Raw genomic sequence first — 15,722 nt, 5'->3', positions numbered from 1 at the left:
TTTAGTCATCCATCCATGACCCATTGCATGTAGCCTCATCTTCTGTACAACATATTCCATTTGGTGTTTCTAAGGTGAAAGTTATTGCAAGGCCAGATTTGTTGTTAGATTCATATTTTATCGGCTGGGTGAGACAGCAGATGAAGCAATGCTTGTCAACAGATAAGTCACTTTTTATTAGAAGCATCTGCTAAGGAAAAGTTCACACAAAAATTAAAATTATATCATCATTTACTCACCATCATGTTGTTCCAAACCAATATGCTCCATTGAGGTTAAATGCTATCGACATGATATAATTGATTTTTGCTATTTTATGTAAACCGGCGACCGTGGCATTCTTTAAAATATCTTCTTTTGTGTTTCACAGAAGAAATAAAGTCATATGGGTTTGGAATAAGATTAGGGGAGTAAATAATTACAGAATTTTCATTTTTGTATGAACTATTCCTTTAGTCATAACAAACGATTATGTGGGTACTCTCTGTTGATGAGTACACTGTGTATTCGTGACAGGGAACAGACCTACGTATCTTGAACCATAGTAATGGCCAAAAAAGTCATAAATGTGCTTTTCCTTGCTGGTGTCTGTGGCAGACAAAAGCCTCTTGTTCATCAGAAAGGAGGAAGCGGGAACTGGGTTATCAACCAAAAATACTTTTAATAAACCAAACACAACATAAAACTGCTTTTCAGCATAACCAAAACACACATCGATAGACACACACGCACACAGCTCTGTGTGTCTCCCTCTCTCTCTCTCTCTGGTGTCTTCGGCTCCTCCTTATAACTCTCTCCTGCTGATTGGGGCAATTCAGCGCCAGGTGTGCATCCTCACGGCCACGCCCTCCTCCTCAACACAGTGTCTTAAAGTGGTGTGGAGTGCATGAGAGAAATAGAGACAGGCCTCACTTTAGAGCACTTTAAGACCCCCAGGAGACCCTCGTTATGCCATGCTAGGGCAGAGGGCATCCAGACAGCAAACACAGGCCCTTTTACAAACCTCAGAGGTTCAGCCCTACTGCAGTTACAGGACTTGAGTGAGTATGCATGTGTTTAGGGCAAATAAACCAGATATAAAATATCATCCTATAACAAGGGTTTTCTAATAAAGGAATGGTTCACCTCTCTCTCTCTCTCTCTCTCTCTCTCTCTCTCTCTCTCTCTCTCTCTCTCTCTCTCTATCTATCTAAAAAAAAAAGAAAAAGAAAAAAAGAAGACAGTAGACAGAATGTTAGCATCAGTCCCCATTCACTTTTATTGCATGTTTGTTCCATACAGTGAAAGCGAATGGGGACTGAGGCTAACATTCTACCTTACATCTTTTTTGTTCAACAAAGAGAGTTAAATGGGTTTAGAACAACATGAGGGTGAGTAAACTATTAAATAAATAAAACAATTTGTTAAGCCATCTCTTTAAAGTTCCAAGAAGCCCACTCTCTACAGTGCATTTCTTTCTCGGCAAATGTCCAGATGATCATAACCTACGCTGTTCAAGTAGCTAATATGGTATGTATGTCCATGAAATTAAATAAACATAATGAAATGCGCATTTCAGGAATACTTTACATTTCCAAGTTGGCAGCAATAGTTCTTACTTTGTAAAAGTAAGATGTAATAAATCCTAAATAGTCAAAATAGTCTCTCCAAAACTGCTGCTTTGACCTGTATACACTGTAAAAAGTAAAAAGATACAGTTGTTACTTATAGGAGCTTTTTTCAATGGGTGCATAATTCTGTATCAGTGCAAACACTGTGTCAGTGGCTCTCGGTTGTCATGACAATAGACCCTTTTCACATTTCCAGGTTTGGACACAGAATTAAACTGTAGTAGAGTAAACTACTGTGGAGGTACATTGTGTTCCCATTGCTCCAACAGCACTAGAAAAAAATCCACTATTACATTTCCATGGTTGTCTAAGAGAGGGGGAAAACAATAGAGATCAGTGGATTAAGGCAGAAGAGAGAAATATGCTAAATTTTCTGTCACTGTCATGGTTCTGGTGAGTCTGCCTGGTGTTTTCCTGCGTGTATACATGTTTATGTATTTCCTAGTGTGTTTCCCTTTAATGCGTGAGTGGTGTGATTAGCGTTTCCTTGGGAACGCTCATTCACGTCGCTCACGAGTTAATCATCACCAGCTGACACTTGTTTTCCTTGCCTATTTATACCCATGCATTTCCCGTACACTGTGCCAGATTGTTAATTTGTTTCGCATCACAGTCTCACCAGCCTGTTGGTCCTGTAAGTTTATTTCTACCTGCGTTTCCTCTACCCAGTGTGTTCCCACCGCAGATACCGGTGTGTGGACCTCCTGCCTGTGGATTTAACCTTGTGGATTATTATATGAACTGTGTTTACCCTTGGATTAATTACCTGGTTCCAGCTGCCATCGCTCCTGCCCACATTGATCGGCATTGTCACCTTTATCTTCATATTGACTGTTTGCTCCCCCTCTCACCATTTTTGTGTGGATTAATTCTGTTTTGCCCTGTGTGCTTGTCACTAAACTGAACTTATTTCATTCACCGCATCCTTGGGTCTTTCTGACGTATGCTGACAGAACAATCTGGCCAGAAATGGACCCAGCTGAGAATATCTTGCTGCACGATTCTGTCATCAAACAGGGCGATTCTTGGACATCAACAGAGTCAGCTAAACCAGACGAGTCATGCTTTAGAGGAAATGGCGGAATGGATAGCTGAGATAACTTCACTACTACAACATCTGCACATCTCTCCCAGCACTGGTCCCACCAACATGACTTCCACCTCCGTCGTTCCTCCTACAGCCATTCCTCCATCAGCTGTTACTCCAGCCAGGTTTCATGAGCCCCGTCTGAACCCTCCGACACCATATTCTGGTGAGTCTTAGTCCTGCCGCTCCTTTATATCCCAATGCTCACTGGCATTTTCTCTCCAACCAACCTCATTCCCCAATGAGGAGGCCAAAGTAGTTTATGTGGTATCTCTCCTCTCGGGGGAATGCTTGTGAATGGGGAATGGCGGTCTGGGATAATAAACATCAGTACTGCTCGTCCTTCCGCACTTTCTCTGAAGAACTTTGTAAGGTGTTTTATCTAGCTGCCACCGGTATGGAAGCAGCCAGAAAGCTGCCAGAACTGTGTCAAGGGAACCTGTCTGTGACAAATTATTCCATTGAATTCCGTACCCTGGCAGCCTTGTTTGGTTGGAACGAGCAGGCACAGTGGGATCAGTTCTTGAATGGGCTCTCGGATTCTGTGAAGGACAAGATCTACACTCATGACCTCCCCAAGAGCCTTGACGGGTTGGTGGATTTGGCGATTCGGGTGGACAACCGTCTTGCTGTGAGGCGTCTGCCTCGCAAGGCGATCTCTTCCAGAGAAGTTCCTGTTTTGTGAGCCTGGGCACCTTCTCTGTCCAGTCCACCTGAACCCATGTCAGCTGAAGGGCCCATGCAGGTTGGGAGAGCTTGACTATCTGTCTAAGAATGCCATAAACGACTCGTAAATGGCCTCTGCCTGTACTGCGTTCAACCTGGTCACAGAGTAAACTCCTGTCCGTTAACAGACTGCGCTCAACAGTAGATGAGGGGTTTCTGGTGAGCGGAACATCTTTGGTAAAATCCCCAGAAAGTAAGACCTTACACCCTGCTCAACTGCAGTTCAACAGGGAAGTCCATTCTGTGTTTGCCCTAATCGACTCTGGAGCTAAAGGTAATTTCCTGGACTTTGTACTGGTTTCCAAATGGTCTATTCCTCTCACTCCACTCAAAGAACCCATCTCTGCCAACACCCTCTGTGGAACATCTCTCACCATTTTCACGCACACCACCACTCCCTTCGTCCTCACCATCTCAGGGAATCACAGGGAAGAGGTCAGGTTTTCTGGTCATCAGGTCACCTTCGGCTCCAATAGTGCTTGGGCACCCTTGGTTGGTATAATCCACATTTGAAATGGGCAGAGAATACTTTTTTGTCTTGGAGCCCTTATTTCTTCATACAATGTCTTGTCTCTGCTCTCTCCTCTGACTTGTCTTGTTCCGTGTCACAGGAGGCAGACCTCACTGGATTCCCCAAGGTTTACCACGACCTGAGGGCGGTGTTCAGCAAGTCCCTGGCTGCTTTTCTGCCTCCGCACTGCCAGTAAGACTGCACGATTGACCTGCTTCCTGGCACATCTCCACCTTGAGGCCGTCTCTGTTCGCTCTCGGTACCTAAGAGGCAGGCCATGGAGAAGTACATCAGTTTTTCTCTGGCAGCAGGTAACATTTGTCCCTCTTCATCTCTGGTGGGATTCTTCTTAGTGGGAAGAAGGATGGCTCCTTAAGACCCTGCATAGATTATCAGGGGCTGAATGACATCACGGTAAAGAACCTTTATCCTTTGCCATTGATGTCTTCAGCCTTCGAACTCGTGCAGGGGGCCACCTTCACGAAGTTGGACCTGCTCAGTGCTTACCACCTGGTTCGGATAAGAGAGGGGGACAAATGGAAGATGGCCTTCAACACACCCACTGGGCACTTAGAGTATTTTATCATGCCTTTTGGTCTGTCCAACACCCCGGCCGTCTTTCAAGCACTCATCAATGACATGCTCCGGGATATGTTCATCTATTTAGAAGATATTTTGATATTCTTGCACAACATCAATGACCATGTTCAGCATGTCAGGCGAGTGCTTCAGCGGCTGTTAGAGAATCGACTGTTCGTCAAGGAGGAGAAGTGCAAGTTCCACGGGCAGTTGGTTTCATTCCTGGGGTTCATCCTCTCGCCTGACAGTATCCAAATTCATCCTCTCGCCTGACGGTATCTGAATGGACCCCGATAATGTTAAGGCTGTGATGCATTGGCCAACCCCGGATTCCTGCAAGGCAGTCAAGTGGTTTCTGGGGTTCGCCCATTTCTATCGGCAGTTAATTTGGAACTTCAGACAGATAGCCACACCTCTGACGAGCCTTACCTCCACAAAAACTAAATTCGCTTGGTCTACACAGGCTCAAGCTGTGTTTCTAAAACTTAAGCGCTGCTTCGTTTCAGCACCCATTCTGATTAATCCTGATCCATTTCACCAGTTCGTTGCTGAGGTTGACGTGTCGGAGGTCGGGGTTGGGTGCGTTTGTCTCCCTCGGATGGGAGGTTGCACCCCTGTGCTTTTCTCATTGCCTTTCTCCAGCGGAATGAAATTATGACATTGGTAATCATGAGTTGCTGGCTGTCAGGTTGGCATTGGGGGAGTGGCATCATTGGTTGGAGGGGTCAGGGGTTCCCTTCGTGGTTTGGACCGACCACAATAACCTTGAATACATAAAAACCATGAATCGATTACATTCCAGGCAGGCTCGTTGGATGCTGTTCTTTGGAAGGTTCGATTTTACATGTAAGCGCAATGTAGTTCTAGCGGGAAGATTAGCAGCTGTACATCATCGCACCATTAGCCAGGTAACTCCTAGCCAATCACATATAAGCCAATGCTTTATAAGTCTACTCACAATCTATCACATTGCTGTTTCAGTGTGCTAACACGGCAACCTCCACCACCCCACCATCACCAGTTGAGTCCTGTCCTGCATGGAGGTAGGCTCCTCGCCCCTGCCTCCTATCTCCGACAGGATATGACGGTTCTGAGTACAATTTCTTTGGACCGCCAAACGGGGCTTAGGCCAAAGAGATACATTACATTTTTGTTTTATATTTATCAAATAAATGTCATCTTAATTTTCACTCAAGTCTGCGAGTCTTCCTGATAGAAAATATATTATCATCCCGGCTCGAAGAATAGTAACCCCAACGCACTTTTACGCTCTTTTGAAACCGAGAGCACCTTGTCCTCTCCCATCCTCCATGGTGGTTGCAGTAATATCTTGGGAGGTCAAGGCTAAAGCATAATGCCAAAATTCTCACGGAGTGCCCAGTGAACCTGTTGTTTGTTCCTGAGTCGGTCCGAACGCACGCCCTCCAGTGGGGTCATTCCTCAAATCTTGCCTGCCACCCAGGACTCAGGCGTTAGTTAAGCAGTGGTTCTAGTGGCCTTCACTGGCGCGGGATGTCCGTGAGTTTGTTTTGGCCTTTTTGGTTTGTGCCTGCAGCAAGTCTTCCAGTCGGCCTCCTGCAGGGCTCCTTCAGCTGCTGCCGGTCTCTTCGAGACCCTGGTTTCACATTGCCTTGGATTTTTTCACAGGTTTACCCCCGTCTAATGGCAAAATAGTCATTCTGACTGTGGTGGACTGGTTCTCGAAGGCGGTCCATTTTATTCCCCTCCCCAAATTACCATCAGCATGGGAGACAGTGGCTACTGTCATAGATCACATCTTTTGCATTCATGGGATCCCAACAGACGTGGTCTCTGATAGGGGACCCTAGGGTGTCTACAGATTTTGGGCAGATTTCTGCCAGCAACTGGGTGTGACTGTAAGCTTGTCCTCTGGGTTCCATCCCCAAACCAACGGACAGGCTGAGCAAGCTAACCAGGATCTGGAGCAAGTTCTACACTGCGTGGCTGCCCGAGAACCATCGGCTTGGAGTTCCAAACTCACCTGGGTCGAGTATGCACATAAATCCTTGCCAGTGTCATCTACGGGTCTGTTGCCCTTCCATTGCTATTTAGGCTACCGGCCCCCTCTGTTCCCCTCCCATGAACCTGACACTGTTGTTCTGTCTGTGCACACCTTCCTCCAGAGATGCAGTCACACCTGGAGGGTCGCCAGAGAAGTCTTACTTAGGGCTGGCAATGGGAACAAAGCGTTGACGGACCGTCACCATTTTAAACCCCCAGTTTACGTGTGTGGTCAGAAGGTCTGGTTATCATCTCAAGATCTGTCATGGTTCTGATGTGTCTGCCTGGTGTTTTCCTGCGTGTATACATGTTTATGTATTTCCAAGTGTGTTTCCCTTCAACGCGTGAGTGGTGTGATTAGCGTTTCCTTGGGAACACTCATTTGCACCACTCATGAGTTAATCATCACCAGCTGACACTTGTTTTCTTGCCTATTTATACCCTTGTGTTTCCCGTACTCTGTGCCAGATTGTTCATTTGTTTCGCATCCCACTCTTGCCAACCTGTTGGTCCTGTAAGTTTGTTTCTACCTGTGTTTCCTCTGCCCAGTGTGTTCCCACCACAGATACCAGTGTGTGGACCTCCACCCTGTGGATTTTACCTTGTGGATTATTATTTGAACTGTGTTTACCTGTGGATTAATTTCCTGGTTCCAGCAGCCATCACTCCTGCCCACGTTGATCTGCATCATCACCTTTATCTTCATACTGACTGTTTGTTTCCCCTCTTGCCATCTTCGTGTGGATTAATTCTGTTTTGCCCTGTGTGCTTGTCAATAAACTGAACTTATTTCCTTCACCGTATCCTTGGGTCTTTCTGACGTATGCTGACAGACACTCCCTCAGCAGCTGTATTTGTATTTGAAACCCACTTGGAACAGTGGTGACAAGTTTTTATTTTCTTTCTTTTTCTTTCTTTCTTTCTTACTTTTTTTTTTATTTTATTTATTTTTTTGTTAATTAATGCCAGGGCAAAATAACAAACAATAAAGATCTAAATTTACAAAAAAGGAAAAAAGTACAATTGGCCAGATTTACATTACCAAGAAAGGCGGAAATGCCTCATCACAGTCTGTGAAAAGGGTCCATCATCGTGTTTCTTGTTTTCTGTTTGCTATAGCCTACAGTATACTGTATATTTGTTTATCCATGAGAAATAATTCACCAGTCCAGTTCTGGCCTGCAGTCTGCTTAGTGGTGATCTCTGTCTTACAGTAATGTAAGTAGCTGTAGCTATAAAATCTTTGAGAGTAGATTTGAGAGAGCAGAATAGTGTACTTACTTCCTCCTGTGTTTATAAACAAACGTTTTTGTCATCTCTCACAGCTTGTGACAGTTAAGACAGCAGAGAACAGCCAAGAACTGACTGAGTGTTAATGGAAGGAGGTCTATACATGTTCGAGCATGGTTGAAAGAAAGAGAAAGACCGCCCTGCCTGCCTGAAGCTGGTGATTACAATGAACATCTACCGCTAAACCCAACCTGAGTCTTGTACGTTCTTTCCCTGCCTCACCTCATTTTGACTTCACTTTAGTTTTTTTCTTGATACACTGTTACACTAATTGCTTGTCTGTTTAGTTAATAAACAAAGACATGATTATCCTGGTCTTCTGTTACAAGGAGCTAAATAGAGAAAGGAATAGGAAGGAGAAAGTAGAATAAGGAGAAAGTTAGTGAAGGAAAAGAGGGCGTTTGTCAGGAAATGTATTCCACATGCTGGAGTGCTCAGTCACCCGGTGAGCTGCGGTGGTCAGTGAACCCTGCTATTAATGGGGGGGGGGGTAGGTATGTGAGGTCCATGGGGCCAGTGTCTTTATAAATACAAAACTGTCCTATTAATTATTTAATTTAATCAGAAATGTGTCCGGGCTTCTCAAATAGTAAATACAATTTTCTATTAAGGTAGAAACCTTGGGGTCGCCCAGCTACGACTCCGAAGGCTGCTCAAAATTCTGCAGTGCCATGGAGAGCATCTAACATAGTTTTCCATTAAATTCAACTCAAATCATTATTAAAGGACATACCGTAGATTATTTACTCTAACCATCACTGGATGATATTGTGTTCTCAATTGCAAGAATGTCTTTTTGAGGGTTGACAGGTTAAATGAAACTTGTTCAAGGCTACCTACAGAATAATTGCATAATAAACGTCACCATTTCTAATCGTTCAGTTTGCACAGTTACACCAGATTCATGCACTAAGCTGAAAGATCATCATCACTTCATTCATTCTTGAAGAAGTACAAAAACCTTCGTAACCTTTTGTGTATGGTGACTAGATTTGCAACATTGGACTGCCACAGGTTTTGAAATTAACACCCACCAGCCCGCCAAATGCAGGTACAAATAGGCAGTGGCGTGTTACTCCATCATTCTTACTAGCCACTTTGGCGGGTGACGTCTTGAGGGTTTTTCCTGTATTGAAATTTCTATGAAATACGAGTGACTTGGAACCGTGCTGCCGAAGCAAAAATAATGGGATTCATGCCTCTCATAACTTACATGAGCATCTGTGTGGGGCGAATGAAGCGTGCTTTCACATGACAGCCGCAGCGCACAAAAGTGTGCTCCAGAGATTGAGCTAGAGCTCTGGGATAGCACAGAGCGAAACTTGCGTGATTCAGTCGGGCTTCAATTAATATTGCAGCGGCAGGCGGAGACCACAAAACTTATGTGACACATTTGAATTCTACTGAGAACATTCTAGTCTAAATCTCTATGTGGAGAAAGTCAAACCTCTCAAACTGATAGGCAGCCCCTACATTATCAGCAGAACTGACGAGGTAAAGAGGAGACAGATACACATCATCAGTTTTTAAAATATACATCATCATCTTTACTAAAGTTTTTTTGTTGATTTATTTTTATTTTTTCTGCTGTAACACTAACTGGTAACTTGTACAGATTCTTATTAAATCTATCAGGGTAAAACTATTTGACTTTTATTTTTATAACAACTGTGAAAGCTGTAGTTAATGGTTTCTAAATGTGTTTAGGCTGTTAGCATTTAAAAAAGAAAAATAATAATATTATTACAAATACTAAAGTTTATTTTTTTAGAAAAGGCTATAAACATTGACCTAACCACAGTAATGTGGAGCCATCCATGGTCTTACCTGTGTTAATGGCCTTACAAATGCCACTGTTAAACAAGAGTAGAACAATGGTAAATTTAATGAAGGGGTTAAAGATTCCATGAATTATGGCCAAATTATTGACCTGTTCTATCCTACTCCTGTTCTAACTGGCCATGTTTGCATTCACATATCCTATAGGTGACTTTAATCATTAAGCCTGTGTCCTGCTAAACTAATATCATTCTTGTTCAAATAATATGTCCAAAAAAATGCATGCAGTTACAGTCTCCAGTTAACTTTATCACTTTTATTTGGCTAGCGAAAAAAGCTGAGTGGCTAGTTACCTTGGAAACTACTAGTCACAGTTGCAGGTGAGCCAAAAAGTTAATTGCAAACCCTGGACTGCCACCTGCACCGCATTGACGTGTTCTTCAGTATTAAAGGGTTAGTTCACCCAAAAAATTTAAATTCTCTCATCATTTGAGGATTTTGGAGCTTCAAAATGTTGGCACCCATTCACATTTTATTTGTGAGGACCCACAGCTGAAATATTCTTCTAAAAATCTTAATTTGTGTTCTGCAGAAGAAACAAAGTCATTCACATCTGGGATGCCAGGAGGCTGAGTAAATTATCAGAGAATTCTCATTTTTGGGTGAACTATCCCTTTAAGTACAGTAAATGTTATATCAACCACTTGTGATCTCTCAAAGCTATTATGGCAGACTACATTAAATGGAAGGCCAACTGACAGTGAATTGGAAAGCACACAAATTAGGCTTCTAATTTAAATGTCAGCAAATGTTAACATATCGATGCCTCAGAATCATACCAAGAAGATAACATGCTGATCAGCAATCACTGTATCTATTTTTTTGACATTCCTAATATAAAGCATATATATATATATATATATATATATATATATATATATATATATATATATATATATATATATACAGTATTTACACTTGTGTACTCCTATGTACTGCAGCCCGAGGTTCATAAACAAATCCTTTTCCTTATATTATGTCAGAATATATATATATATATATATATATATATATATATATATATATATATATATATATATATATATATATATAAAACTTTTAGCCTGCGAAAGGACTTCAGTGTACACTTTAATAGAAATAAAAAAACGAGCTCATACCTTTGAATCGTAATCGTAAACATCAGCATTTGACAAAAACAGGATATTGCAGCATCACAACACAAGTAGATGAACATTTTAAAACAGAGAGAAGAAAGAAAGATAAAAGAAAACATACATTTCAGACAGAATGCAGCGATAGTTGGGCACAAATGCTTTATGACTAGGAGTCATTTGTTTGGTTTGTGTCTCTGGCATGCAAATGGCAGAGCAGAGCCTTTAACAGGACGAGAAACATGTTAAAAGAAAGCATGTCAGCCTATTGGTCCTGAAAACACCACACACACTCACACGTGCTCGCAACCCCCATTCCTGCCTAAAACAAATCCAACTTCAAACACATTTTACTGTGTTTTTAATGAGATATTTATCTTGATAGTGATCGTGCATTTTAAGAACAGCACATATTTCAGGGGTCATTGTGATGTCATCCACACGTTCAGACAAAATTATGGCGATTGGGTGAAAGAGTCATCTCGCAGGTGCTCAGCTTATCCAATCAGATGCTGAAAAACAAGGACTGAATTATGTCAAATTTTCTCATCAATCATAAAGTTTTTTGTACATTTCTCATTGGAAACCTATGAGGTCAGCAGTGACTTGGTTTTTGGCCATTGAGAATAAAGCTGGAAAAGTACTTTTGCATGATTATGAAGTCATTGCATAGAACCGTATCATCAGATCTTAAAAATATTTTATCTGGATTTGCTGAATGCGAGACATGCAAAAGTTTTGGATAATTTCAACAATTGATCAAATATTAATCAAAATGTATGGCCTTATTTTGCATTCAAGAAAAAAACAAAACAAAAAACAAAACAAAAACAAAGAGCAGTGTATTGCCAGGCTGGGTAGGACTGTATTTAATTTAAAATTCCTCTGTGCTATAGACATCACAAAGGAAAAAAAAAAGGCTACAGGCAGATGTTTGAGTGAGCAACCATCTTGTTGTTTCTTGAGCTTCTCTTCTACCATTACCCCAACTTGTCAGAGCCCAATGAAAGGCATGGTAGGGCTGAAAACAGTGGGGTGATGTACCTGATGTTCTGTTCTTCTCATCTGATGGCCTCATGTTTTAGAGGAGATCATCCGGCTGTAAACACACAGTACAGTATTTGACCAGCCCCATGTGTGATGAACTGCAGTCGTTTTATATATATATATATATATATATATATATATAAAATTAAAAAACGCAGCAGTGACGAGAAGGAATTAATTGAGATTAATTAGACACTGATTGAATCATATGTCAGCAGAATAATTCAGAGTGCTCTGATTAAGATTGGTGTTTTGCTTCCTTGCTATTCACATTGAAACTGGCTGTAAGAGGTGGGTAGTAACACGCTACATTTACTCCATTACATTTACTTGAGTAACTTTTTTTGAAAAAAAGTGGATACTTTTTTATTCTCACTCAAGTACATTTCTAATGAAATTTACTTCATTACAATGGGTGGCATTCCTGTTGTTACATTACTGGGTTTAATTTTATTTAATGCGTAATTTATTGAGAGATTATTGAATGGGACTTTTACGACAGCAGAAGTCCACACAGCTGCGTGCGCTGTCACAGACTGTCACTCAAGCCGAGTCCATCACTGCTGCAGCATCAAGCTCTTCAAACTATGTGAAACACTTTCTTCGCTCTGCACATTGAAAAAATAATAGTTTCGTCATGCAATGCCTTCATTTAACACCAAGACAAGTGGATATTTCAAGATTAAAATTGTAGCTCCAACTTAAGGCAGCACTCTGAGGTAAGTTGTGGCTCTAATGATAACAGAGGCTTTTCTGTGTCATGGTGATGGTCATTTTCAGGGTGATTCTGTAAATTTGGGCTCTTGAGACATCAGTTTTTAAGTGTACATTTTTAAATCAGTGCAGCAATATATCAGTGCGCTTTGTCCCACGTCCCGCATGTCACGAGTAGTATTTACGGATTTACTCCGCGCCCTTGCAGGAGTAATGGGAACTATTGCAGCTACTTAGGGCTGGTTAACTGTATAAATTCATTTAAACATCCACCTTAAGTGTAAATGCCTTTTGCTCTGCCGAACATGCAATTGACAACTGGAGCGCGAACAGACATTTCTGCACGTGGTGCCCTACGCAGGCTGCGTACTCTGCGTTTAGGGAGCGGAGGTACTGTGTACAGAACTAATGATCTAAATTATTTCGACACTGAAAACTGTAACTACACTGAACTAACAACTAAAAGCTATGAAATAGTTGGCATTATATATAATGTCCCTGCATTGTTCACGTTTTCACCGTAATAAATGTCAAAGCGATCTGTTTCTCATCCACACCTATCACATTGCTTCTGAAGATATTGATTTAACAACTGGAGTCTTATGGATAACTTTTATGCTGACTTATGTGATTTATTTTAGCTTTAAAATGTTGGCACCAATTCATTTGCATTGTATGGACCAAAAGAGCTGAGAAATTCTTCAAAAAATCTTAATTTGAGTTCAGCAGATGAAAGAAAGTCATACACATCTGGGATGGCATGAGGGTGATTAAATAATGAAATAATTTTAATTTTTGGGTGAACTATCCCTTTAAGGGCTCTTGTCAGATCTGGATGAATTTGTCAATAAGAAGAGAAGTTTGGAAACCTTTCTTGGTGATTCACATTCTTCTTTGCATATCACCCCCTGCTTTGTGCTCAATTGTTCTCAAAGCTTAACAACAGGAAATTCTGTTAAAACACAAAAAAACATCACATTTTCTCTTTCACACCATCTATAATGTTATCCAGGATGACTACATATATCAGGATTTGATGTCTTCCAGACGGAACACTAATGTGTGCGCCCTCAGCCAGCACCAATGAAACCAGCGCAATAACTAAACTTTCTTTATAGGATGTGTGGATAGACTTCACATCTGGAACTGAAAACCCTGCCCACAACATCTCCTATAGTATATTTTAGTTATTGATAAATTATATATTGACTGTAAAACAACCATTAGTTCCTGACTGGACAAGTGATGATATTTAGTCTCACAGCACAAAATAGATAACATAACTTACATCTAAAATGTAAGTCACTTGATATTAAAGAGATAGTTCACCCAAAAATGAAAATATGTCATCATTTACTCACCCTCATGTTGTTTCAAACCCATAGGAATTGCTTTCTTCCATGGAACACAAAATTAGATGTTTGGTAGAATGTTAGCTTCAGTCACCATTGCCTTTAATTGCATCTATTTTCTATACAATGAAAGTGAATGATGACTAAAGCAAATTTTTGCCTATAACATCTCCTTTTGTGTTCTGTTACATGTTACATGAGGACTTGTAAATGTTAACAGAATTGTCCTTTTTTGAGTGATCTATCCCCTTAATTTTCTTGTGTTTAGTTGCTGCCCTTCAACTGTTAAGGTCACTGCTGTCTGTGGTAACATCCAAGTGAGCACTAAAAGTTAATTAAGGCAGTAGTGGAGGGCTATTGATAACACACAGTGACCTCTATGGCTGTCTGTGTTCTTTTTGCTCTGTTTAATCACTCTGTCAGTAGCTGTGCTGTTCCAAAGTGGCCAGACTATTCTCATCATTTCCCTCAACTGCAGTTCCCTCAGCCCTGACCCATGCAAACAAGTCTGAATCACAGGGATCTAATTAAGATGTCTCTCTTTTCTCTCTCTCCCTCTGTGTTTTGCTGTGAAGAAAACAGTTGCATGCATTAGTTTTCCCTTTCATCAGTCCAAACACCCTGGAATGTGACCCCCCATTAAATTCATTTCAATTACACTCAGCTTCAGCAATCATTCAGGAGGAATATGTGTAATTTCACACAGTGGATGTGTGTCTGACAGGTTTCTTTGAGTGAAAAATAGGCACTGGTCGACATGCCAGTTGTTTTGGATGTATACTTCCAGCCTGATCTGATTATTATGTGTTGCTATTTGTACGTAACATTTTAACATACCTTTTTGTATGTTTGGATAGACGCTGAAATGTACAAAATAGATGTATTTACAGCATTAAAATTTTTTTTTAAAGTTTCTTTTTTTTACATTTTTTTTTTTTTTTACGTATGTTCAGCTTAGAAATGTAAAAATATTTATGAATACTTTAAATTATAAATATATTTGTAAAGTCACATTTTTACTATTTTATAGATATTTTAGATCTCTAAACCCAAACCCTACCACTAAATTTTAATACTTCATCACTTCATCACAACCGCAGATAAATGTACATGTAATGTAATTTCAGTTACATTATAGTCACTCCCTCCCTCCCTCCCTCTCTCTCTCTCTCTCTCTCTCTCTCTCTCTCTCTCTCTCTCTCTCTCTCTCTCACCCTCTCTGTGTGTGTGTATTGTGTGTGTGTGTGTGTGTGTGTGTGTCCACCTGAGATGAATTGTGACTAATTACCATCTCTATGTGCACAGTGAGTCGGGGGAAGATAAAAAGACGCCCAGTTCACAGAGAGAGAAAGAGACAGTCAGACCAGAGTCTTCGTGTCTGACCCCTGAGAGAGAGTCTTGTGTTGTGTGAAGTTGAAAGCGGACTGTCTATTTGAGTGACGCTGAAATGCCATCTTATGTTTTGAGTGAAGCTGTACAGCGATTTCTGGTTATTTGTGAATAAAACGGACTCGTGAACTGTGGAAACCAGTTCATGCTTCCTCCTTTATCTGCCCAACCTGAAACTTTGATACACTGAGTTACTTTAGACTTTGCCAGTTTGAAACAGTCTGGCCATTCTCTGTTGACCTCTAGCATCAACAAGGCATTTCCGTCCACAGAACTGCCCCATATTGGATGTTTTTTGTTTTGGCACAATTCTGAGTAAATTCTAGAGGCTGTTGTGTGTGAAAATCCCAGGAGATCAGCAGTTCCAGAAATACTCAAACCAGCCCATCTGGCACCAATAATCATGCCACGGTCCAAATCACTGAGATCAATTTCCCCCAACCC

The 15,722-nt window shown here is 41.2% G+C and overlaps 1 protein-coding gene across 1 annotated transcript in view; it reads right to left on the bottom strand.

Moving 5' to 3' along the window:
- LOC127413793 (cytosolic 5'-nucleotidase 1A-like) overlaps positions 1 to 2,464 on the bottom strand; it is a 73,227-nt gene extending 70,763 nt beyond the window's left edge. The window contains exon 1 of the mRNA XM_051651211.1: positions 2,377 to 2,464. Within this exon, the coding sequence (XP_051507171.1) occupies positions 2,377 to 2,464 (88 nt within the window). The remainder of the gene's footprint in view (positions 1 to 2,376) is intronic.
- Positions 2,465 to 15,722: the final 13,258 nt, after the last annotated feature.

This window comes from Myxocyprinus asiaticus, chromosome 23, assembly GCF_019703515.2.
Source record: "Myxocyprinus asiaticus isolate MX2 ecotype Aquarium Trade chromosome 23, UBuf_Myxa_2, whole genome shotgun sequence".
In the NCBI taxonomy this organism is placed as follows: domain Eukaryota; kingdom Metazoa; phylum Chordata; class Actinopteri; order Cypriniformes; family Catostomidae; genus Myxocyprinus; species Myxocyprinus asiaticus.
This window is presented reverse-complemented; position numbering and strand designations above follow the sequence as displayed.